We start from the raw sequence: 27,406 nt of genomic DNA, 5'->3' as shown, positions 1-27,406 counted from the left end.
CATAACTTCGATGAACTAAAAAAAGTTATATATCGATCTGTATTTTAATCTAGATGTTTCTCTTTTATATTTAATATACATATACATCTTCATTAGAATTATATTAATTTTATTGCCATCTGCTTTTATTCACCAATGCTTCTGGATTAACTTTCATCCATTATAAATGACTCTTAAATTTAACATAGTCCACCGTTTGATTGTCCATTTAAAAATAAAAGTCACGTGTAATCTGTCGTCTCTATGCACACTTTTAACCTTCCTGGTTCTTGATATCTTACATTTAATAATAATAATTTTATTTGCAAAAATACACCCATATGGGTCAAGCAAACATAAATACAACATTTAATACAGACAGTGAAGAATTACAAATATAAACATAAAAAAAAAACATAATAATAAATGGTAATTAATGTAGCCTTTGATGAACATGGACCTCATTTTCGCAATTCTAATGATTGCTTTATAAAGTCACCAATTTCTGTCAAAAGCTCAGATTTAGGATTTAAAAGTTGTTTTAGCTTTAAAAGTGGTTGATAATTTGTAAAATCAGGATTTAAATTATTAATCTTTAAAAATAAGCAATCTCTTAAAGTTGAGTTTAGTTTGCAGTATAGTAAAAAATGGTATTCATCCATCTCTGAAATCAGGTAAAATATATAAAACAAATGACATTCAATTTGACTATTGCTATGATAATATTTCACACATCTAGTCATACAATACAATATTTACAATATTTTTATTTTCCAAATTAAAGGGCCCATTTAAGAGCAATGCATAACATTATAATTACAAAATTGTATGACAAAAATTACAATTAAGGGGAGATAATTTTGATATCTATTAGAGTATTTAAGTTAACTAATTTTCTGATTCCTTAGTTGCAGGCCTTTATCGAGGTATGCACATAAAATAGATGAATATCTGCTATCTTCATTAATCATGATCCATGAAAAAAGATCTTTTCTATTTAAATTATCTAAACTGGGGTATTTTTTTATATGAATCAGTCATATCTCTTCTGAGGTTATTGTAAAGAGGGCATTCCAGAAGAAAGTGCATTTCATTTTCAATACAATTTGAATTACCTCTCATGTCGAGGTAATATTTCATTTTTACCACATACATTGGTAGTTCGTTCATGTCTGCCAGTTTCTATTCTTTAGCAGGGATTGCTGAGTCTGTATTTTGTTAACAAATGTTTTTGTGGGTGCTTTAATCTTAAATCTAAATAATTTTCTTAGTGAATTGACCTTTTGAATGAAAAATAAGTGTCCAATTTGCCTTGATTCTGTAAATAAAAATCTCGCATACAGAGCTCAACTCCAGCTAGTTGTGGTATGGTTCTTGTTGCTCAATCTACACTGTTCAGTGAGTTTTCTAAGAAGCTGGAGTTTACTGTTGTCATTTTCGCGATATGGTGTCACGATATCTCAGTAGCACCAGTTCGAATCCCGGCGAGGGAAGAACAAAAAAATTGCGAAAGCAAATTTACAGATCTAACATTGTTTGGCTGATGTTTAGACGAATTATTTATATAGAAACATATATACAGAAATGCATCCAGTTAATATGATCAGCAAGATAGATATTGTTTGCCAATACAGTTTCCATTTAGCACAAGTATTCCTCTTTCAGTGATTGTTTTGAAAAGCTAGATAGCGATACAGGCGCCTGGTAGTCTGAAGTTATGTTTTGTCATTTAGCAGATAAAAATTCAGATGACAATTAAGAAGCATGCAATCAATTGAATCTTTTACTCTGAAAAATAAACACTAGGTGTGACGGTGTCTCCTTTGTTTTACATTTTAATGTTGACATTCTTTCAATTAATGAACTACATGGTAAACACATGCACAACCGATCTCCAGGAAGGTCCAAATTAGCATGAACTGTTGACTTGCAAGTCAATTATACATCAGCGATATATTTTAGCCTTTAATTGAACAAAACAGACTGCTAATAGCGAAATATTATTTCTTTACTCCACTTTCATAAATGTTTGAAAAAAAGATCCGATTGTTTTTATTGTTAAGTTGGTAGCTTATGCCCCTTTGGTATTTATTATCGGTCGATTTTTATTATGCGCCTTTGCCTTTTGTGTGAACATGTTTGTGCTGACTAAAACCCATCTTATCCAAAAGTATAAATCGTATTTTTTTTTTTTTTTTTTTTTTAGATATGACAGTTATGTCAATTCTAAATTGATTTATGCAATCATATCTGTTCTATACAACGGCATTGTTCTAATTGATACCATATTTACGCCTTCAAAAATCTTGATCAAGTTTTTCTGGTAAGCAAGTTCATAGGCCTAAATGATATACAATTTACTATACGGTTTATATTTTTGTTAAACGCCATTGTTTCACAACTAGTATTATCAATTTTAAAGGACCAGATATGATAATTGAGGAAACAAGAACTGTGATATATAAATCAACCACTTAAGCAATGGATGTGTATAAATGTACATAAATGTACACATCAAACAAACTGCATCTACAATTTGACTAATGGACATTGTCTTATTTTTAGCAGACCAAGACTTCAATGGCATCATCGAGCACAGTTTCGTGTGGTATTTGTGAGTCTCAGCACACGACAACAAATGCTGACTACTGGTGCCCTGAATGTGACGAAGGACTGTGCTCTCAATGTCTGCAGTATCACAATGCATCGAAAGCCTCACGTAACCATGATGTTATATCTGTCGACAACTATAAACAATTACCTCCCTCAATAGCAAAAATATCACCATACTGTTCACAGCATGACAGCAAATTTCAGATGTATTGTCCGCAACATGAAAGTATCGGTTGTCCACTGTGTATTCAGTCCAACCATGCTGAATGTGTTGGGATATTGTCGCTGGAGAATGTCATACAAACGGCAGACTTCAGTCTTATTGAAGAGTCTTGATGAAAATCTGAAATATATCAAAATAAATGCCGAGAAAGTTGTAAAAGATCGGAAACAAAATCTTGAAGAAATCCAGAATCAAAGGCAGAAAATTTGCGATGAAATAAAAAAGGTTCGTAATAAAATTAACGCGCACCTTGACGGGTTAGAACAACTAATACATCAGGATCTATATTCTGCAGAAGAGAAAGTTAAAGCACAAATAGAAGATTTACTGAGAAAACTTGCTGAACATACGGAAAATATTGAAATATTGCAAACTAATATGTCAGCTATCAAAGAATATGCGTCAGACCTACAGGCATTTCTTGGGAGTAAAATGATTGAAACAGAAATTAAGAAACATGAAATATTAATGCAGTCATTATTTGAGGATGGTAGTTCACAGAAATTAAGCTTGAACTATAACATTGAAGACAAGTTATCCGACGTATTATCTACTGTAACTTCATTTGGTTCAATATCTGTTGAATCGAGTTCTCCGTTGGTGGTTTTGCAGACTGAGAATGACAAACAAGCACAGATTATAACTATTCATCATGCATCACCTACAACTACCAATATTAATGATATCAACATGACATTGAAAGACAAATTTGGTTTTACTGGTGTCAGAGGGTGTTCTTTTTCTAGTACGGGAGATATCTTTCTGTTCGGCTACAAACAACAACGTCTTCTGAATTACATATCATTGTCAAGCTCCTACCCATTAGATGTTACTTGTATCGATGACAAGACAGTTGCTGTTACATTTCAATTTTCCAATCAAATTCCAATAATCAACATTTTAACAAAATCAATTGAAAGCACGATAAAGACAACCAGTTACTGTTTCGATATATGTTACAGAGATGGCCACTTATTATACTGTAATACTGGCTTAGGTATACAGAAGGTAAATTTGTTGGATAATTGCTCTTCTACCTTGGTTAAAGACGAAACTTTGACAAACTGGAGTTTTATAACAACATCTAAAGACAAGATATTTTATACCAATAGCTTACACCATACTGTTACATGCTGCTCATTGACTGGAGAGAAGATGTGGGAATACAAAGATCAATCAGTTCTTTTTGTCCGCGAGGGATATCTATAGATAAAGACTCAAACGTATATATTGCTTCTTCTGGTAACAATGGTATAATTGTACTGTCGTCGGATGGAAAACACGCAAGAAAGCTGCTTGGGAAAGATGACGGAATTAATAATCCTTTTGGACTCGAGTTTGATGTAAAGAAGGAAAAAATTATAGTTGGGAATGCTAGTGGACCTATATTGTACGGACGCTGTTACCGATAACGTGGTTAACAACTGCAAAAGATATATTGTAAAAAAAGGATATCGGCCTGGAATCCATCTAAATTGCAACAATTTCAGAGTTCAATAGAACGTTATATTTTCTTTACCAAATCTCATTGCATGTATATCCTACAAGCTGTGAATCATGTAGTGAAATATACTTTTAACACACGATTAGCAATTTGCCGGCTGATTTGTTTTATTTATTGTGACTATTTAAAAAATATTTTATCAATACTACAAAAGGATATGAGTAATTTGATTGACTTCATATAGGAACTTCTTAGGAAGAAAAATAAAAAGTTACCAATATCGTTTAGGTGTTGTTCTCTCTACACTAAATAATTCAGAATTTGGTGACTATGTTGAACGCATCCATCCCATCGAACTAGAGATAAAGAATACAACAGATACATTTAAGTCTGCCTCATATCTTGACTTACATCTATAAATTGACAATGAGGGTCGGCTGAAAACAAAACTTTACGACAACCGAAATGATTTCAGCTTCCCAATAGTGAACTTTCCATTTCTATGTAGCAACATTCCAGCAGCGCCTGCATACGGAGTATATATCTCCCAATTGATACGATATTCTCGCGCTTATATTTCCTATCATGATTTCCTTGATAGGGTTGCTGTTCACAAGGAAGGGGTTCGTGTTGCTCAGTCTTTAGTTTTCTATGTTGTTTCTTGTGTACTATTATTTGTCTGTTTGTCTTTTTCGATTTATGATTTTGACTGTACCCCTAGTATCTTTTGCCGCCTCTTTTAAGGTTGTTCGCTACTCGGTTTCAAAATAAAAAGCTTTTTAAAAGACGTTACAAATTGATAGTTCATAAATAATAGAGCTAAAAAGGAGAAAAAAGAATCAAGGTTCGTTGTCATTGAAAATTTGGCGGAAAATGAATCCCTCTAGATTTTACATCCACTTATCATTGGTATGGTTTTCTTTAAAAAATTATGAAAAAATAACAAGCGTTTTATAAGATTTATAAAAAAGAAACGTAGGGGTGAGCGGACAAATTTTTTAGTTGGAATTACATCGATAAAACCATACAATTTAAAATTTATGACAAAAATTTAAAAACAAGAGCGAACATCCTTAACCATGATGCATCTTCTTTTTTTTTTTTATCTCCAAAATGCAATTAAAAGTTACTTGTTTAATATGTTATTGCCAGATATTGTTATTCAAAAAGATAAAAATCAATGCTTTTACTTTTTATTTAATATTGTTGTAACTGTAAAAAAAATCATATTCAAGATCGATATGGCCTAAAAGAATCAACATATTCACAGAGTTAAAATTGTAGAAATATTAAAATCGTCTTTTATAATCCGTTCTATAACAGAAAGACATGTGCGGAGTTCATCTTCTTTTGTTGATGTGGTTTTTATTTGGGACATTTCGTACAATATCTCGATCATCCCTAGTGAAAATGACAAAAAAAACTAAGGAAACTATAATAGTTTAAAATATTTTCTATTTAACTATGCAATAACATGAAAAAACATATAAAGATATTTTTGGGAAAGCTTTGTCAGCATACCATAAAAAACAAATGAGAAATAGAAGTTTACACTCGATCGGTCCATAATTCAATGACAAAATGTAAAAGAATGTTAGAACTATAAAAATAGTATTGTTGCACAAATGTCAGCATGAATACGTTAGTATATGATTTTTTTTAAAATGAAACTTGTGTCCAACTTTTTATAAAACAACACCACCAATATAATCTGTAGACTTGACTAAAGCCCATTTTTAAGTTCGATATATACATCCATATATTATATAATTTCAACAAAATAACGAAAACAAATAAAGCGATTCACACACACACACACACATACACATAACGCTATAAAGGAAGCTGTCTATGTATATATTATATAGACATCGATACGAACGTTCATTTGAAAATGTAACGGAATACTAAAAACAAATAGGCATTAGGTCATGGTATGCAATAACTCTGAAATATTCGATACATTGATATCCCTAGTTGGCATGAAAGTGCAACAAACCGCTTCACGGTCCGAAACCAATGAAAGGTTAGTTTGGGTTTGGGTTTGGTTTTGGGTTTTTTTTTTAGAAGGGGAGAGCCACGTCAAGTCAGAGGCCACTTAAAGCTGAAAACATGAAATATTGGGCATTGCGATTAATAGTTAAATCATCACCCTTATCGTAGCAATGTTTTAAAGTAAAGTAAGCTCGTTCTACAATCACCACTGCCCAGAGATAAAAAAAAAAAAAAAAAAAAAGCACTGACTATTCATCAATTCCTCTTTATTTTTAGTGAGAGGAGATCTACAGTCTTAGGACAAATATTTGTTATACTTTTCTTTATTATACCCCACGCAACGAAGTTGCGGAGGGTATAATGTTTTTGACCCTTTCGTCCGTCCGTCCGTCCGTCCGTCCGTCAGTCCTGTTTCTTGTCATCGCAACTTCTCTAAAACCACACAACAGAATTTCACGAAACCTTTTCAGATAATAAGGACATACTATGTAGTTGTGCATATCGACGGGAAATTGCGATTCATTTTTTTTCTAGGAGTTAGGCCCCTTTGAACTTATATGCTTCAATGTACTACTGCAACAGTTTGTCATCGCAACTCCTCTCAAACCATACAACAGAATTTCATGAAACCTTTTCAGATAATAAGGACATACTATGTCTTCATATCAGCAAAGTATCACTCTTAATGACAATATATATTATATTTTGAATTGTAATTTTAATGTGTTTTAAAGTGAGTTGAAAACCAGCTGTAAACTTGTATAATTTAACTAGTCCACTCCAATACTTGTTATCAATTTAAAAAAAAATAGTATTACTACTGTATTACTTTACTCGCTTTTGTCTATGAAACTATCATATCTTATTGTTTATTATTTCTTTTCCTTTGTTTGAAAATTTTGATTGTTTTTGCATGTTTTATCTGTTTTGTATAATGTTTACATGAATATTTTAGTCTGTTTGCTTGCATGATTTAGCATGATTCAAAGATTTTTACAAGAGTTGCCTGAGGTTAGTAGGAATGTGAAATTTATTATTATATTTAGATAATAACTTTTTTCATAATGCAATTATTTGAGTAATAATTGATAATAATTTCCTAAGTGGCATATTGCATTGAATTGATTTGAATACTTAGAAAAGGTTATAACCCAAGATCACCCTGAACATAGATGAAATAGTTGCCACTGGATGTAAAGCAAACGTCATTCCTTAACAATCAACTATCTAAGCTGACATCACAACAACAGAAATGGCAAAAAAGTTTACTCATAAATATGAAATGTGATGAAGTGAGATGTAAAATAGAATCCAATAACAAGACTCTCATTGTTTAGGTTAATGTAAAACAATGGCAATTTATCTTTTCACTTGTTTCTGAATTATAACAAATGAAGATATGGGGTGGGGGCTTCATATGGCAATTTATTTAATCTTTTTCAATGTCTAAATAATCTAAACAAACAAAGTATATCAATTAACAACATTTCTTATACTTTTTTAGATTGATGTGAACAGTACTGCTTATGAAAAAGATACGATTTCATCCAAGCTGAAGAAGGCAATTGAAAAAAAAGAACAGCTTTGCATTGAACATAAATTTTTCATTGCTTTGCCAGACCCTTCTGATCACAGAAATCATCTTAGTGGAGAGGTACATATTTCATCAATACTTGTGCATTACAGTCCATTTAAGTATAGAGTCATCATCCAGGTTGCTGGATTACATCTACTTTAGTCATACATAAGTAAAGAGTCATAATCCAGGTAGCTGGATAACGACTTATTTAGTCATACATAAGTATAGAGTCATCATCCAGGTAGCTGGATTACGACTTATTTATTCATACATTGAATTAAGTCTGCCAATTAATATTTTATCGTATGTTTTTCTTTGTTGTGATGTTATGCTATTGTTTCAGAAAAAGGGAGAAGGTTTGGATCCATTAAAACGTTTAATCCCGCTGCAAATGTTTGCACCTGTCCTAAGTCAGGAATCTGATGTACAGTAGTTGTCGTTTGTTTATGTAATATATACGTGTTTCTCGTTTCTCATTTTGTTTATATAGATTAGACTGTTGGTTTTCCCGTTTGAATGGTTTTACACTAGTAATTTTGGGGCCCTTTATAGCTTGTTGTTCGGTGTGAGCTAAGGCTCCGTGTTGAAGGCCGTACTTTAACCTATAATGGTTTACTTTTTAAAATTGTTATTTGTATGGAGAGTTGTCTCATTGGCACTCACACCACATCTTCCTATATCTATAAGTATACTGCAATCACACAGGTAGCTGGATAACGACTTATTTAGTCATATCTAACTTTAGAATCATTATCCAGGTTGCTAGATTACATCTTCTTTAGTCATACATAAGTAAAGTCATAATCCAGGTAGCTGGATAACGACTTATTTAGTCATACATTAGCATAGAGTCATTATCCGAATAGCTGGATAACGACTTATTTAGTCATACATAAGTATAGAGTCACCATCCATGTAGCTGGATTACATCTTCTTTAGTCATACATAAGTAAAGAGTCATTATCCGGGTAGCTGGATAACGACTTATTTAGTCACACATAAGAATAGAGTCATTATCCGGGTAGCTGGATAACGACTTATTTAGTCATACATGAGTAAAGAGTCATTATCCGGGTAGCTGGATTACGACTTATTTAGTCATACATGAGTATGAGTCATTATCCGGGTAGCTGGATTACGACTTATTTAGTCATACATTAGTATAGAGTTATTATCCGGGTAGCTGGATAACGACTTTTTTAGTCATACATGAGTAAATAGTCATTATCCGGGTAGCTGGATAATGACTTCTTTAGTCATACATGAGTAAAGAGTCATTATCCGGGTAGCTGGATTACGACTTATTTAGTCATACATTAGTATAGAGTTATTATCTGGGTAGCTGGATAACGACTTATTTAGTCATACATGAGTAAATAGTCATTATTCGGGTAGCTGGATAACGACTTCTTTAGTCATACATTAGTATAGAGTGATTATCTGGGTAGCTGGATAACGACTTATTTAGTCATACATGAGTAAATAGTCATTATCCGGGTAGCTGGATAATGACTTCTTTAGTCATACATGAGTAAAGAGTCATTATCCGGGTAGCTGGATTACGACTTATTTAGTCATACATTAGTATAGAGTCATTATCTGGGTAGCTGGATAACGACTTATTTAGTCATACATGAGTAAATAGTCATTATCTGGGTAGCTGGATAACGACTTCTTTAGTCATACATGAGTAAACAGTCATTATCCGGGTAGCTGGATTACGACTTATTTAGTTGTACATTAGTATAGAGTGATTATCTGGGTAGCTGGATAACGACTTATTTAGTCATACATGAGTAAATAGTCATTATCCGGGTAGCTATATAATGACTTCTTTAGTCATACATGAGTAACGAGTCATTATCCGGGTAGCTGGATTACGACTTATTTAGTCATACATTAGTATAGAGTTATTATCTGGGTAGCTGGATAATGACTTATTTAGTCATACATGAGTAAATAGTCATTATCCGGGTAGCTGGATAACGACTTCTTTAGTCATACATGAGTAAAGAGTCATTATCCGGGTAGCTGGATTACGACTTATTTAGTTGTACATTAGTATAGAGTTATTATCTGGGTAGCTGGATAACGACTTATTTAGTCATACATGAGTAAATAGTCATTATCCGGGTAGCTTGATAACGACTTCTTTAGTCATACATGAGTAAAGAGTCATTATCCGGGTAGCTAGATAACGACTTCTTTAGTCATACATGAGTAAAGAGTCATTATCCGGGTAGCTGGATTACGACTTATTTAGTCATACATGAGTATAGAGTTATTATCTGGGTAGCTGGATAACGACTTATTTAGTCATACATGAGTAAATAGTCATTATCCTGGTAGCTGGATAACGACTTCTTTAGTCATACATTAGTATAGAGATATTATCCGGGTAGCTGGATAACGACTTCTTTAGTCATACATGAGTAAAGAGTCATTATCCGGGTAGCTGGATAATGACTTATTTAGTCATACATTAGTATAGAGTTATTATCCGCGTAGCTGGATAATGACTTATTTAGTCATACATGAGTAAATAGTCATTATCTGGGTAGCTGGATAACGACTTCTTTAGTCATACATGAGTAAAGAGTCATTATCCGGGTAGCTGGATTACGACTTATTTAGTTGTACATTAGTATAGAGTGATTATCTGGGTAGCTGGATAACGACTTATTTAGTCATACATGAGTAAATAGTCATTATCCGGGTAGCTATATAATGACTTCTTTAGTCATACATGAGTAAAGAGTCATTATCCGGGTAGCTGGATTACGACTTATTTAGTCATACATTAGTATAGAGTCATTATCTGGGTAGCTGGATAACGACTTATTTAGTCATACATGAGTAAATAGTCATTATCCGGGTAGCTGGATAACGACTTCTTTAGTCATACATGAGTAAAGAGTCATTATCCGGGTAGCTGGATAATGACTTATTTAGTCATACATTAGTATAGAGTTATTATCCGCGTAGCTGGATAATGACTTATTTAGTCATACATGAGTAAATAGTCATTATCCGGGTAGCTGGATAACGACTTCTTTAGTCATACATGAGTAAAGAGTCATTATCCGGGTAGCTGGATTACGACTTATTTAGTTGTACATTAGTATAGAGTCATTATCCGGGTAGCTGGATAATGACTTATTTAGTCATACATTAGTATAGAGTTGTTATCCGGGTAGCTGGATAACGACTTATTTAGTCATACATAGGAATGGAGTCATCGTCCAGGTAGCTAGATTACTTCTTCTTTAGTCATACATTAGTATAGAGTCATTATCCAGGTTGCTGGATTACAACTTATTTAGTCACACATAAGAATAGAGTCATTATCCGTGTAGCTGGATAACGACTTATTTAGTCATACATGAGTAAAGAGTCATTATCCGGGTAGCTGGATAACGACTTATTTAGTCATACATGAGTAAAGAGTCATAATCCGGGTAGCTGCATTACGACTTATTTAGTCATACATGAGTAAAGAGTCATTATCTGGGTAGCTGGATTACGAATTATTTAGTCATACATAAGTATAGAGTCATTATCAAAGTTTCTGGATTAAGAAATCGTTAGTCATACATAAGTTGGATTATGACTTCTTAAGTTCTATATAAGTATAAAGGATAAAAGCTTCTAATGATCAAAGTAGTTAAATTTAAAGCTTTTATAATTATTTTTTTACCAGTCTGCTAGCTTGCTCCTTTCCATGGACCAAAGATTGAAGGAGCACATTAGGAAGATGGTATGGGAAAATAATGTAACAAGTGTTCCACAGATGAAAGTGTTGTTAGAAGTTTACATGAAGGAGGCTATTTTTCAAGGGCAAGAAATTCCTGCAATAACCAACAAAAGATTCTGGCCCTCTAATATTGACATCCAGAATCACATTGCAATTGCCATTAAAAAACAAAGGAATAGCAACATCGATCAGGTAATTTTAATGCAAGAAATGTCATAAATTATATATATTTATATCTTATATTATACTTCAAATCATTGGTGAATGTTCCTTTGAAAGACATATATTTGATACATTAAATAATTGCACACTATGCATCATGAAGAAGTAGATTAGTTACAATATATTAGAAACCTGTTTGATCTTGTGGGAGATAAACAGGATCATCATCATATAATTTTTGAAATTAAAGAAATTGAGTTATTATATTTTTTCTATTGACTACAGGAAGTAGTAACAGACCTTATTCAAATATGGAAGGAGGAAAATACAGGACAACAGTTTCACCTACGTTTGAAGGGGGACAACAGTATTGATGACAGTACCGGTATGTAGTTTTAATAAAAAAAAAATATATAAGAAATACAGTCCACTTTTATAATGCTGAATTTTACAGAAAGAGCCTTAAAACCATGGCTTATTAAAATGTAGGGTTAAAGAATACTGTCAATATTCAATTGAGCATTCCAAGTGAGACATTATTTCAAGATACATACAGAATCCTATTGATGTTAGAAATTAAAAATGTTCCACTTAGTTTGAACCTTCCTGCATAGTTGTCTCATTTGCAACCTGTCTACATCTCCTTATTTTTGAATTTTGATATGACAAACTGTTGTAGTTTCAGATGTAGGGCCAAATGAAGAATTTGCAGATGATGTCAGGATTGGGGAAACCTATACAAAGACACTTTACGGTACCAACAGAAAATTCCTTTATGTTCATCAGACGCCATGGCAGAAAAGGCTCCTCAGTTTATATGGAAAAGAGATAACTTTGTTAGATGCCACCTACAGAACCACAAGATATTCCCTACCATTGTATTTCTTGTGTGTTCCAACAAATGTTAATTATGTTACTGTTGCAACATTTGTAACAGAGACAGAAGACACTTCTTCTCTTATTGAGGCCTTGAATGTAATTAAAGAATGGAACCCTGATTGGTCCCCTAAGTATTTTATGTGTGACTATGCTGAAGAGGAAATCAATGCACTTGAGGCAGTATTTCCAAGTCCAGGTATACTTTCAAACCTTGAATATTTCTTTTTTATTATACCCCCGCTTTGAAAAAAAGGGGGGTATACTGTTTTACCTCTGTCTGTCCTTCCATCAGTCCGTCAGTCTGTCAGTCAGTCAGTCCGTCCCATGAATATTTTTCGTCACATTTTTCCCAGGAACTACACTACCAGGATTTCTGAAATTTGGTTTCAGGCTTGATATAAGTCAGCTATACCGTGTGATGCGTTTTCAGATTCATCACTCAACAACTTCCTGTTTACTGAACACTTGTTTGATTTTACACATGATAGCCAAGTTGAAAATTTTTCGTCACATTTTTCTCAGGAACTACAATACAAGGATTTCTGAAATTTGGTTTAAGGGTTAATATAAGTCATCTATACCGTGTGATGCGTTTTCAGATTCATCACTCGACAACTTCCTGTTTACCGAACACTTGCATATTTTTACACAATTAATATTATCCACTTGCGGCGGGGGTATCATCAGTGAGCAGTAGCTCGCAGTTTCACTTGTTATTTCTTTTTTAATTTATAATAGATATGATAAGATGTAGCATGAGTTCCAATGAGTCAACTGTCCATCCAATTCATTAGTTGTAATAGTAAATCGTTATAAGTCAAAGTATGCATTGGCAATAACAATAACAATATAAAGATAAATATCAGATATTACTATTCTATCAATAATAGTAACTAACATCATCACTAATTATTACTTGTTATCTCTTTTTAGAATCATTTGTTTATTTGTGTGACTTTCATCGTGAGCAGAGTTGGGACAGGTGGTTAAGCGCAACACATAATGGACTGCATACCAGAAAGAATGATGTTTTAATGCTACTTAGACCACTTGCACAAGCGCTTTCAGATGAGGATTTTAATGAAGCGCTAAATTCATTAAAGGTTATTATGTTTTAGAAGTTTTCTACATTCATATCCATAGATATATAAGACTATTTATTACGATTTTAACCTTATTTTACATGACTTAAAAAACAACACAATTGAGCAACAAGGGCTCTTTTTGTTGGTAGTGGTTATACTGTTTAAAAATAATGGTTTAGTTCAGCAACCTTTTGAATACAAGAAAGTAGATTAAACCAATGCATATGTCTTCTTACTCTACTAACCTCTTTTAAGTAGCCATGCATAATTTTAGACAAAATGTGTATTTTTCAGTCAAGTTCACTATGGAAAGAGAATGACAAGCTTCAGAGATGGTTTGAGAAAACTTGGCTGAAATGTTACAAGGTAATTTGAATGAACTTGTTATGATTTATTTTTCAAATATTCTTTGTTAATGTGCTTAAACAAATTAACATGAAAATACACAAATTGTACTTTTGAAAAAAGCATTTTGATTTCAATTCCAGCGCTGGGTAAGAGCATACAGACAGGACCGGTTTAATGTTTCAGTGAATACCAACAATGGAATAGAGAGGCAAAATCTATCTCTAAAATATGAATACCTTGACAAAAAGAAAGCACGTTCCCTGAGCCAGCTGTTGAGTATTCTTGTAAAGAAATTCCTGCCTGAGAGTTATGTGAAGTAAGCTCGTATAAGATGTAATTCATTTATATTTTGTAAGATTGGTAAAAATGTGTTGCCACTTTACTAATTAACATTCCATTTCATTAAGGAGTGACAGTTACATTTTTTTCTGCCAATTGTAAGGTACTGTGGTGATTGCATATTTACTAATAATTTATGACATGAAATCAATCATTTAATTAACTGATTTCAAAATATTGCAAGCAGACTTCATATTAAAATTAAAATAAAAACACTATCATAGTAATATTTTTTTACTGTACATATATTTAATTTTGTTTTTTATAATTTTTAAATGTTGTAGATACATGAGAATGAATGTAGGAGCTTCTGACCAGCACAAAAAGTATGATGACTCGGTTCCCAGTTTCTTGCACAATAGACCAAAGACAGTTGTGCAGCACTGTATGCATAGGTGGATAGATTCTGAGAATTCAACACTGGATGACATCGACCAGGTTTCCTCTTTACAGTTTTTGGTTAAGAGTTTTAACGAGGTTAACAAAACCCTTTGTTATGAAGTTTTCTTGGAAAATGAGAGTGGAATGCCATCTTGTCAATGTATGGATTGGATGAATAAGCACTTGCCCTGCAAACATTTAATGACAGTGTTCCGCCAATTTCCCAATTCTTGGAATTTGATTCCAGTCATCTACAGGGACAATCCATACATATGTCTTGATGTTGAGAGCTTTCCTCTAGATTCCGCAGAAGATACATCTGGCTTTGAAGATGACAACATATCAGAGGTGCACATCTCTAGCATTGAAGGTGAGGAGTATTGCATAGAGAGCCTACCAATACCACCTAGGCAAAGAATTAAGAAAGAGAGATCAAAAATATGCAATCTTCTCGAAATAATTAAAACCAGATGTTATGAGAGTGACCAGCTTATTGTATTGGAGAAAGTATCACAGACATTAACATCAGTCGCAAGTGAAATATTAAAAGAACTACCAAAAGAGTGTAATTTTGTGTTGGATCAACACCTTGAAACAACACATATTGCCACTAAAAAGCCAAAAAGACAAAAGAGAAAAGTTCAGAAGACACCTGAAAAAATCCAACAGTTGCCATTAGCCAAAAAGAGGAAACTACAATGGTCAGGCAGGCAAGGTATTGTTGCTCAAAGGAGAAGAACATCATACTTGAAGGAGGGAGTGAACAAACTCATAGGCCAGTATTTCCTTTTTTGTTTGAATATCAATTAAGCATATGTTGTGGGATTGCCCATTGCCGAAATGACAACTATCCACTAGTCCAAATGATGTGATATTGGGAATCAAATATAGCTACATCTGGCTTTCAACAATGAGTTAAACACAAAATGTATAGTGGCCTAATATGAAACAAAACAGGGGTCCAAGACAAGAAATCAAACAACCAGATTTATATAAAAAAAACCTATTACCAGGAACCATTCATAACAGTTTCAATCTAAACTGTATATAATTCATATGGCACATCTTATTCTGACAACAACCATTATTGTAACATGTATAACACAAGAAGTCTGATAGATACAGCTAAGAGATGACATTGCCATAACTCATCCAACACTTAATTGGACGAGTTACTGGTACATTTTTTTTGTAATAACAAACCTAGAAAAAATGATGAAGATGTATCATTGATTCATTTGATATTTTGCAAAGGAAGTTATAATCATCTTGGATTCCCTTGAACTTAATATTTTGTTGTTCCATATGGAAAGAAAGAAAAATCCACAGTATTTTAATTTTTTCTTACTGCTGCATGTCTTTACAGATACTGTGCCTCTAGAAGTTACTGAGGAAGGAATAGATATATATTTTGAAGAACAAGGGGAGGGTTGTGCCCACCGGCCACCTCAAGATGACCAACAAGACGCCCCAGGAGAGGGTTGTGCCCACCGGCCACCTCAAGACGACCAACAAGATGCTCCAGGAGAGGGTTGTGCCCACCGGCCACCTCAAGAAGACCTACAAGATGCTCCAGGAGAGGGTTGTGCCCACCGGCCACCTCAAGAAGACCTACAAGATGCTCCAGGAGAGGGTTGTGCCCACCGGCCACCTCAAGAAGACCAACAAGATGCCCCAGGAGAGGATTGTGCCCACCGGCCACCTCAAGATGTACCAGAAGAGGGTTGTGCCCACCGGCCACCTCAAGAGGACAAATCAACCCATGGTGTCCATATAGGTAAGCCAAGAGAGGAAAGATTGGGTGCGGATCCATGATTCAGTGGGTATTAAGTCATGAATGAGTGGATTATTATCAAAGAATGAATGGTTAAATTTTCATGAAAAACTGGATTAAGTACATATCTCAGATACTATAAGCAATAGGTCTAGTATATTTTGAGTATGGAAGGACTGTAAGGTGTACATGTCAAACTGGCAGGTCTCATCGGAAGTCTCATATTAAGACAGTGATGAGTTAAGTCCAATACAATGTGCTTTTGTCATACACAAATGTGAAATGTGGATAACTCTTACAAAGACTCTTCAAATTAATATATGCAAATATCAACTGGTACACAAAATATATATTTTATAGTCAATTTCAGAATCTCATGCTATTTCTTTCAAATAATTTTATTTGATAATTAATCGGTATTATTCTTGCCTTTCGTGATTTGTATACAATGTTGATGCTTATTTTAGGGAGGAAAAGGTTGAAGGTTTCATTTGATGATCCTATCGAGAGAGTAAAACTGTTCCAAAAAAGAAGTATACGTAAGTATTGTTTATTTTAAATTCATAAAGCAAGGATTTTGTTAAATTATACAATATGAATAAATTATGTATTTTAAAATGATAATGTAAGCAGGTTGATTGGTGTCTGATTTGAGAATACATAGGAGGATAACTAACTACAGTTAGATAGTCTACCTTTAGGGTATAGAACCATATTACTGATTGATTTGATCTTGGACATGGAAAGGCAATACACCAAAACATCTTTCTCATTTAATACTATTTACAAAGCTATCTGTAACAAAAGGTTAAGTCCAATTAAACTTTGCAGCATAATGTTTGAAAGTCCCTGACATATATGTCTACTAAGAGGTATCATCTTGTATTTTGTTTGTTCTTTTTATTTTGACCAAACGACACGGAAACTAACATTTATATGTTACTTTACCGCCTTCAACAATGAGCATCTGTTTTTTGTTCTATTGATAACATTTATACTGTTTTGTCAACATTTTCAGTAAATCCAGTCGAAAGAAACATTACTGTTGATGGCTACATAATCAGCCAACAAAGTTTAGATGATTTGGAAAGCGAACTACCAGATGAAGTATGTTGATAATCAATTTATTTGTTAATGATTTGTTAAATGTCACTTTATTTAATTCTTATATGGCACTCTTGTTTGGCTATGTTTTTATTCAAATAAAACATTGGACAAATGTAAGCTAAAAGTATGGGTTTGATGGTTCTTGCAGGGTTATAATACATAAAAGCTGTATTGACATAGCAAAGTTATGAAATGTCATTTCATGTGAAATAGTTTATAAATTTTATACTAGTTGAAAGTTCAAAAAAGAAAGAGAATGGAAACACGAAATAATGAAAGAGACAAGAACTTGACTGAAGGGCTGAAGACCACCAATGGGTCTTCTATGAAGCGAAATTCAATTTCTTTCTATGATTTTTTTTTCAGGTGATGAATGCATACATTTCTATTAAAAGTAGACAATGTGAGGTAAGTGAATAATTTATAATAAAAGTTTTTTTAATACTTTACTAATGTCCCAAGCAACCGTACATGAAAGAAAACAGATTTAGATATTTAATGAGTTGTATTTTATTGAATGAGAAATAAGTTTTGAAAGCCATAGTTGTTTTTAGTTGGGGTTTTTTTCAAAATTTATGTGTAGAATTCATTTGCAGAAAAGAAGTGTAGCATTCATTCCATGTGCCACCATAACAGCAATGTTTTGTGAAGAAATAAATGCAAATGATCCTTTCCCATCTCATGGATACCTTCAAGAGGTAATTATATTTTAAATTGTATATCACTTTAGCTAACTTTATTGTCTATCATGAAAATTGCAAAATGGAAAGTAGGACATAGAAATTACAGATTATGTTGTTGCCATCCATAGTTACGTTATATGTGAGATATAGAACTTTTATATACTGTTGCACATAAAAAAAATAATTGAATTTATGAAACATACCGGTAGACAGAACCATCTTCATGATCATAAAATAGAATCTGGAGTATGATAATTTTTTTAAAACATCAATTACTTTAAATTTGTAAAACCTAATTGGACAGAAGCTAAATTTAAACAGTAGCCACTATCAATTATTGTAAGGGTTGAATGACATACGATTAAATTTATGAATATATTTTTAAAGGTGAACCTTGAACACTATGAGATTTTGATAGGTGCTATATGTGAGAACGAAAGCCATTGGTGTCTTATGGTAGGTGCTATTTATTAAATAACAAAATTTGTCTAAATTGTCATATCCCGTATACTTATAACGTGATATACCCTGTACTGCTTGTCTGGTTGTATGTTGTGTTTCCATCACATACTTTACTTTTCTTGATTGGGGCTTCATGAAATAAGCTTTTTGTAGGCTAATAAATATTTTGGAGGGGGTCATTAAAAAATGTGACCATATGTTATTGAAAAGAAAGATAAATGCATTGTATCCAATTTCATTGAATTACATCTTGGTGTTTAGCATATTTAAATAGTTAAAACATTTATGAATAATTTTTTTTGGTAGGTGATACTCCCACAGAAAAGAGAGCTAGTTTATATGAATCCACTGGGCGAATCACCAAAAAGAAAAGACCAGTATTTACAGAATTGGTTGTATGTATATTAATAATGTTATAATTATAATGATAATGATAAAACTTTTTTTATAACTGTATAACATATTCCAAAAAAAAAAATGATTTTGTGTTCTTATAGCTTAAATTTAAAGCAATTTCATCATCTGTATAAATACTTCAATTTTACAGTAAAACATCAAAAATACCTAACTGGAAGAAAAATTTATAACGGAAAGTCCTGTAACAATTGGCAAAATCAAAATCTCAAACACATCAAATGAATTAAAAACATTGCATTGAATCGTTTAAATGCAGAAATGCTAAACAAGCAACCATTATAAATATGAAACTATTTACTCTCTACAAATTTGTAGCATACAAAGTGATATTCATTTAAATATGAAACACCAGAATGTATAAGTACTTTTTCACCTAAAAAGACCAATTAGCAGTTTATTATATTTAATGTCATAATGATTTTCAGATTATTTCTGGCAGAGAGGTATAACAGAGGTATTGGCGAAATTCCTTTGGATGGCTGGTCAATAGGCAGCAAGGCTCATAGGAGACAAATGGATTCCCATTCTTGTGGAGTATTTACCTTAAAGGTACACAATTTTATATACCTTGAATATTATATAGCAAGTAAAGACTAAAAAAATCATAAGAATTATAATTTTAAAATGAAATTCACGAAAATTGAATGGTTTTTAATTTTAGTTTGCAGAATTGGTACTTGAGGATGACAACAATTACAAATTTGATTCATCCTTCAGAGGAATCAGGGCACTACGCCATATTATTGGCCAGTTTCTTATTGAAAACAGTGGTAAGTTATAACGGTTTGAAAATCATAAACCTCTTATAATTCATAGTATATTTTATTGTAATGATGGATATTTCATGAAAATATCCATAGTACCAAGAGAACACTATACTAACGGCAAACATCTAAAGAAGAAACCTTACAGACATGCATACATTTTAAACATGTACAAGATAACGTTTATTCTTCTCTTTTTTGAATGTGACCTACCAATTTGACTATTTTCCTGGTTTGTAATAACACGTGCAACACAACAGGTGCCACATGTGGAGCAGGCAGGATCTGCTTTCCCTTCTGGATATTTTTTCTACATTCATATGCAATCTTTAAACAAGGATAATACATTGCTTATACAGTACAAAAAAAACTGGTGTAACCTTAATGTACATAATGAACAACCGACAATTCAAGCTTAAATGAATATTATAATTATTCTACAATTCTTACGAGTAGAATCAGAACTGCATTTACAGTTAAGACCATAACAATTTGTTTTTGTTTCACATTGCTGATAGTTTGCCTAATAATTTTGAAAGTAGCTCTCGACAGTAGTTAAATAATTTTGTAGACAAGGTTCGTTTTAACTTCTAATCTTGCAAATACTCCTGTGTTTTTGGTTGTTAATGTAAAGAATATTCTATTTCCATATAGAAGAGGAAAACAATAAAACCACTGAGGTGTCATCAAATCTACCACAATTACCAGTCGTGTCAACAGTTACTGATCTTCCTAGAAAGTCACCAAAACTCAGAAAACCAAGGATAGCAAGAAGGGTAAATTTATTTAGGTTTTAATTTCATTTCTTAAGTGGAATTATAAAGTTTAGATTCTAACATGACGTCCTTCAAAGGCTTTGAGTACACACCCGTGGTAAAATATGAATATATTGTTTGGGCTGTTTCGATCGTACTCCCGCGTCATCTGCTTTTTTATGAATGAGCTACTCAACGTCATAGAACGTTGACGTCAGAATGTAAGCATTTTAGTAGTTCGCATTGATATGGTATAAGATTTGTCCAAGCTCATCTTTCTCAGTGATGCCAGCTTCTGGTTTTTTACATATTTATAAAACTTCAAAGTTTTAAGACATTCAAATTGACTACTATCTTATTTTTACAGGTAGCTGCAGTTGGTTCAGAAGAGATGATATTTGAAAGCACAAACTGGTTGTATGATGCAGTATCTGCATATGTAAGTGATTTTTCATCTAAAATTTTGGAGAGTGTCCTTTGTTGAATTTACATATAGACCATGGAGAGTGACCCAAAGCCTCCAATTTTTTTCTGTAATAAGCACCTTCCCTGCAATAACTTGAATTTTTTAATGGTGATTATGACCAATATAATGCTAAACATAGAGGATATTACCTATTCATAACTCTCTTTGGACAAAACCAATTAAAAGAATAAGTATTTTGAATTAAAAAAAAACAACAGGTGAGGGAAAGATTGTGCATAATCTGTACTGGATTGGGAATGATTTATAGATTTTTATTAAAAGTATTAGATATTCGTAATTCATTTCTCTTCATTCACAAATTTCAATTTTAGAATAATCATTTTTACTTACAGACTCTTCTCACTCAAACAATAACAAGTGGTATGTGTGGAATTATGGATGACATGCCAATGACCATTAAGAAAGGCACTGCATCAGTTAATGGCCATAATCTAGCATTATTGGTAAATAATTCTTTATTTGCAAAGGATAAAAGACAAAACATTTATTAACAAATCAGTTTTAATAATACACCCAATCATTTGATGAAACTTTCAAAGAATCTTTTATTCCTCGTTCCATTGACTTAGAAATATGGCACATTGAATTCAGAAGATGTGGTATGAATGTCAATGTGACAACTTTCCACAAGGGAGCAAATGACACAGAAATTAACCATTATAGGTCACTGTATGGTATTCAACCGTGACACAAAGTCAGCTATGAAAGTCCCTGAAATGACAAATGTAAAACAAAACAAATAATCATTGCTGATTTGGTCATGTTTAGCAATTTAGATATCGAAATTTACCTAGCTAAGTGAATCAAATACATCTAATGCATATCTCTTATTAATTTCATATGCACACTCAAAGTGGGGCTCAGTTTTGTTCAAATGAATGGATGTGTATTAGTGTGTGTTCAACAGCTTTGTGTAAGGACACTAACAAATGTTTATTGGTGGTTGAAGCTGAAATATATTAGTTATTTTAGTGTAAATCAGGATGAAGAATTTAATTATTGGCCATCTGTTGAATGATTATTCACAGGGATTGAATTAAAAACATTTCAACGGTTTTGTTTTACAGTTCGAGAATCATGTGAAAGAAAAACTAAAATCTGTTGTGGAAATATCAGATGGAGGTACAAGGTAAGCCTTAAAACTGCAGTTGTTAGGTTGTGTGGTTGGTGTCATTGATAAATTGCTGTGAAAAGCATAAAGTTGTTGCATTGTAATGTGCATCATTGACTAATATTTCCTGTCTATGATATAAGAAAAAATTAGGAAGTAAGATGAAATGTAGTATTGTATATGAATATATATATATTTAAAGCACAGTTTATAATCAGAGATCGTATCTGTTATTCTGGCCTCAGATAATAATACTTTTATCCTATATCTACCTTTATATTTGCAAATTAAAAGAATCTTGAGATATATGCTTTATTTCAGCTATTACAGCCCTCACTGGCGGCATATTAGATGGGTTAAGAATCTGAGCTTAGCACTTCAAATGGACATGAGAATTAGCATTGCAGGCCATTGCAACCGAGTTAAGATTTTCGGCACTAATGTAACTATTTTCTTTTACTGAGTATATTTAATATGTGCTTATGAAAATTAATAATTAGTGTTGGGCCAGTAAGATGTTTTCAATAAGAGAAAAAATGCTGTTGATATCTATTTTTTACTTATTTTACATAGAAAGCTGTACAAATTTCTCCTTAATCTGTAAATTAATGTGATTTTTTTTTATTATTGAGAAAAATGCAACAGTGTTATAATGGCAAAAATTTAAACATGCATTTTGAAATTTTTTATATGAATTAAACTGGATTTTTCTCGATATCACAAATTTAAAATCGCATTTTAGTCTAAAAGGACAAAATCGCAGTAATAAATGGACGCAATAATATCTAAATCTCAGGAACATTCACTCTCCTTGTTTCTTTTAGGTTGATTATACAAAAAGCAGATTAAATTACTATTTAAAAATAGCATAAAATAACATGTGTAGAATTCATCTATATCATGTCAAACCAATTAGGTGTATACTCTTCATTATCCACCATACAATCACCTAACATTTAAATATTTGTTATAAACAATTTTGAAAGTTGAAATATTGATATGTTATTGTTCAAATTTACAGGGATTGGAAGAACTGAATGCACTTGTTCTGTCTACATTTGGAACATGGAAGCCAAAAAATAAATTGTGAGTACAAAATGTGTGGACCATTCATTGTCCTAAAGCCTTACATATGTAAATGAACAATTTCTAAATATTTACATGCAACAAGAGATAGAAAATTAAATTTGCTTAAAATAGAAGTCAAAATAGTTATCAAAATTTAGTCTGATACTAATTCGCTTTAAAAATGATATGTTATTTCTACTAATAATTGACTTTAATTGATATAACTTTTAAACGTGGCCAAGAATCTGATTTGTAAGCACAAGTTAAAAAAAAGTTTAGAAAAGGCATCAGTAAGCGTCACTTACTACTTCATGTGCATCAAATTATTATTGTTTAACATTTTTAGGTATTACAGGACAGATGAACTTGCAACTGATTAATTCCTCATCATCACTGTTTGTTAGCTTATTTTGACAAAAATAAACAATACTGGCTGCCAAATGCAAATTATTATTTTACTTTTTCACCTTTATTTATAACTTAAAAATTAGCACAAAAATATATATATCATAGCTAGTACATTAACATTAATTTACATCATCATTTAGCCAACATATGCTACAATGTTTTACACATTAACCAATTATTTAATTCTCTGTAATTCAGGAGAGTAGGTTTTGGACATGGATACTTTCTTACTGTAAAAGATGTAGAGAATGAGAAACTGGTTGAAAGATTAGAAGAAATGTATGTAACTGTTGTCTTCCATGCATTAATATATGACTGGTCTGTGCCAAAAATTAAGGCACAGCATATTTTTACATGCAACAAATAAAATAAAAGAGGTTTCATTGCCTCCTTTGATATTTAAAATATTTTATATTGAAAGACATTTAATTTGTTTTATACACAAAATAATTATTTAATATTACACCAATAGCATCAAATAAACAAGTGTAAGTTTTACTGTAAACCTCAAAATGTATATTTAACTAGATGAAATTTGAATGATTTACAACAACGGAGACAGTATATGTTGAATGAATATTCTTATTAAATACTATTGAGTGTTAAAGTTTAACTTAAGTTACTTCTTTTACAGAACGTCGCAGAATTTGAATGCAGGTTATGAATATTTTACAGATGTCCTTTTTGTAGAGGCTCAAATTTTAGTTGTGTCTCATATTAAAGGGATGAAGATAACAGAAGCAGATAATCTTCTTTATCCCATTAAAATTAGGCATGAACAAGTTTGAGTATAAATAACACATTTAAGTGTTTTAATTTCTGATAATGAGTAGGTTAATTTTGATGAATGAGTGGGTAAGTATGTATGAATTAGTGGTAATTTCAATGAATGTATGGGTAATTTCCATAAATGAGTTGGTAATTTCCATGAATGAGAGGGTTTATTTCCATGAGAGTGGGTAATTTCCCTGAATGAGTAGGTTAATTTCCATGAATGAGTGGGTAATTTCCATGAATGAGTGGGTAATTTCCATGAATGAGTAGATTAATTTCCATGAATGAGTGGGTAATTTCCATGAATGAGTAGGTTAATTTCCATGAATGAGTGGGTAAGTATTTATGAATGAGTAGGTTAATTTCCATGAATGAGTGGGTAAGTATTTATGAATGAGTAGGTTAATTTCCATGAATGAGTGGGTAAGTATTTATGAATGAGTAGGTTAATTTCCATGAATGAGTGGGTAAGTATCTATGAATGAGTAGGTTAATTTCCATGAATGAGTGGGTAAGTATTTATGAATGAGTAGGTTAAATTCCATAAATGAGTGGGTAAGTATTTTCGAAAGAGTGGGTTAAATTCCATAAATGAGTGGGTAATTTCCATGACTGTCAATGAATGGGTTTTGATTGTTAATTGTATTAATGATGATAAAATGTACAATTATTGTTTCAAATAAGAAAATTACTGTCCATAATTATATTAAAAATATGAATGAGCTAGTGAGGATCCATGAATGAGTAATAAAATTAATGAACGAGTGAATTAAAGTGAATGATTGAGCGGATTAATGTGAATGAAAGAGTGGATTTAAGTTGATGAATGGGTGGTTTTAAATTATGTACAAATAATGTTTTATATACATTTATAAGAAAAAGGGAAAAAAATATGTATTATTTTGATTGTTTATGACATGCAATCAGTGTGTTATAATCTATGAAAGAATGGCTAAGAATCCCTGAGAAGTGAGGATTCTGGTTCCATTTGTAAGTTAGTGGTATTGGATTCATCTGACCTTGACCTCATTTTCATGGTTCAGTGGTTATAATTTTTCTTGAACGATATGTGATAGGTGTACTGTATTTGGTGTATGGAAATATTTTATGATGTTAAATGTGAGTCTCACAGTCACAGGTTTAATGCGACCTTGGACTCATATTCAAGGTTAATTGCTCAGTGATAAGTTTTTTGTGTTTTGGTCTGTTTTTTAAAGTATAAGCAATAGGTCAACTCCATTGGTTTAATGGAAGGATTTTAAATTGTACATGTCTGCCTGTCATGTTTCATCTGACCTTGACCTTTGGAATTTGATGTGACTGAGGTTTAGCTAGCTATAAAACCAGGTTCAATCCACTATTTTCTACACACACAAAAATGTCTGTACCAAGTCAAGAATATGATAGTTGTTATCCATTCGTTTGATGTGTTTTATCTTTTGAATTTGTAATTTGATTAGGTAGGGACTTTCTGTTTTGAATTTTCCTCCAAGTTCAGTATTTTTGTGATTTTACTTTTTACATTGTCTGTAAAAGTATTTTATTATTTGTGATTGAATATATTGTACTAGTTGTGTTTATGCTTGATACTATGGTGTATTAAATTGTAATTTATTGTTATTTATGTTTGATTCGTTGTGCATGAACCTATATATTGTTTATGCTTGAACTCATTGTGTATAAATGTATTAATGGTTAATGCTTGATTCCATTATTCATTAATTTTTTTTTATTGTTTATGCTCCATTCCTTTATACATGAATGTATATATTGTTTATGCATGAATGCATCTTTTGTTTATGCTTGAACCCATTGTGCATGAATATGTTTTTATTTTTTATGATAGAACTTATTTTGCATGAATGTATTTATTTTTTATGCTTGAATCCATTTTACATGCATATCTATTGTTTATGCTTGGTTCCATTGAGCATGATGAATGTATATATTGTTTATGCTTGGATCATTGTGTATGTATGTATTTATTGTTTATGCTTGATTCAATTAACATGAATGTATCTATTGTTTTTGCTTGGTTCCTTTTTGCATGATTTTTTTATTTATTGTTTATGCTTGGACTCATTGTGCATGAATTTTTTATTTATTGTTAATGCTTGGACACATTTTGCATGAATTTCTCATTTATTGTTTATGCTTGGACCCATTGTGCATGATTTTTTTATTTATTGTTAATGCTTGGACACATTTTGCATGAATTTCTCATTTATTGTTTATGCTTGGACACATTTTGCATGAATTTTTTATTTTGTTTATGCTTGGACTCATTGTGCATGACTTTTTTTATTTATTGTTTATGCTTGGACTCATTGTGCATGACTTTTTTTTTTATTGTTTATGCTTGGATTCAAGGTGCATGAATGTAATGATTGTTTTTACTAGACCTCATTGTTCATGAATTTAAGCTTTATCCCATTGTGCATGGATTGGTGTTTAATGTTTTATACTTTCTTTCATTATGTATAAGATGTAATTTATTATTTAAGTGTATTGATTGTATTTTGTTGTTTATACTATTTCCAGTATTCTTATTTTTTTTTATTTTTTTCATAAGGTTGGGATGAAAAATGGTGCTCCATATTATCTAACCTCATAAAAAATCTGTTTACAACTTTGAAAAAGTTTTTTGCTAGAGCTTTAGTTAATTTTTTGGCAAAATATTGAATTTGAGAATTTGCTCTTCTTACCTTTTTTTAAAGACATTTGGAAAGAAAAATTACAGGTACTCAAGAAATATTTTTTTCCGACTAACTTTCTTTCAAGTGATTTTTTTTTTCAAAAGCTTGTTGCTGCTTAT

The 27,406-nt window shown here is 31.9% G+C and overlaps 2 protein-coding genes across 2 annotated transcripts; both read left to right on the top strand.

The window, feature by feature from the left end:
• The first annotated feature begins 2,812 nt into the window (after positions 1 to 2,812).
• On the top strand, positions 2,813 to 4,024 carry LOC139521501 (uncharacterized). Its single transcript, XM_071314975.1, has one exon. It carries the CDS (start codon positions 2,813 to 2,815, stop codon positions 4,022 to 4,024), a length of 1,212 nt encoding a protein of 403 aa, XP_071171076.1.
• Positions 4,025 to 7,148: 3,124 nt separating this feature from the next.
• LOC139520425 (uncharacterized) lies at positions 7,149 to 25,443 on the top strand. The gene is made up of 26 exons (XM_071313023.1): positions 7,149 to 7,265; positions 7,759 to 7,908; positions 11,534 to 11,779; positions 12,035 to 12,134; positions 12,429 to 12,824; positions 13,562 to 13,731; positions 14,008 to 14,079; positions 14,202 to 14,377; positions 14,685 to 15,556; positions 16,148 to 16,558; positions 17,023 to 17,094; positions 17,574 to 17,662; positions 18,029 to 18,070; positions 18,259 to 18,360; positions 18,733 to 18,801; positions 19,114 to 19,202; positions 19,650 to 19,773; positions 19,886 to 19,994; positions 20,643 to 20,764; positions 21,111 to 21,182; positions 21,563 to 21,673; positions 22,298 to 22,359; positions 22,663 to 22,783; positions 23,363 to 23,427; positions 24,016 to 24,096; positions 24,452 to 25,443. The coding sequence occupies exons 1-26, from the start codon at positions 7,233 to 7,235 to the stop codon at positions 24,603 to 24,605; spliced, it is 4,110 nt and encodes a 1,369-aa protein (XP_071169124.1). The 5' UTR covers positions 7,149 to 7,232; the 3' UTR covers positions 24,606 to 25,443.
• Positions 25,444 to 27,406: the final 1,963 nt, after the last annotated feature.

Source organism: Mytilus edulis, chromosome 4, assembly GCF_963676685.1.
Source record: "Mytilus edulis chromosome 4, xbMytEdul2.2, whole genome shotgun sequence".
Taxonomy (NCBI): Eukaryota; Metazoa; Mollusca; class Bivalvia; order Mytilida; family Mytilidae; genus Mytilus; species Mytilus edulis.
Note: the sequence above shows the minus strand (reverse complement) of the source record. Positions and strands in the feature narration are given on the sequence as shown.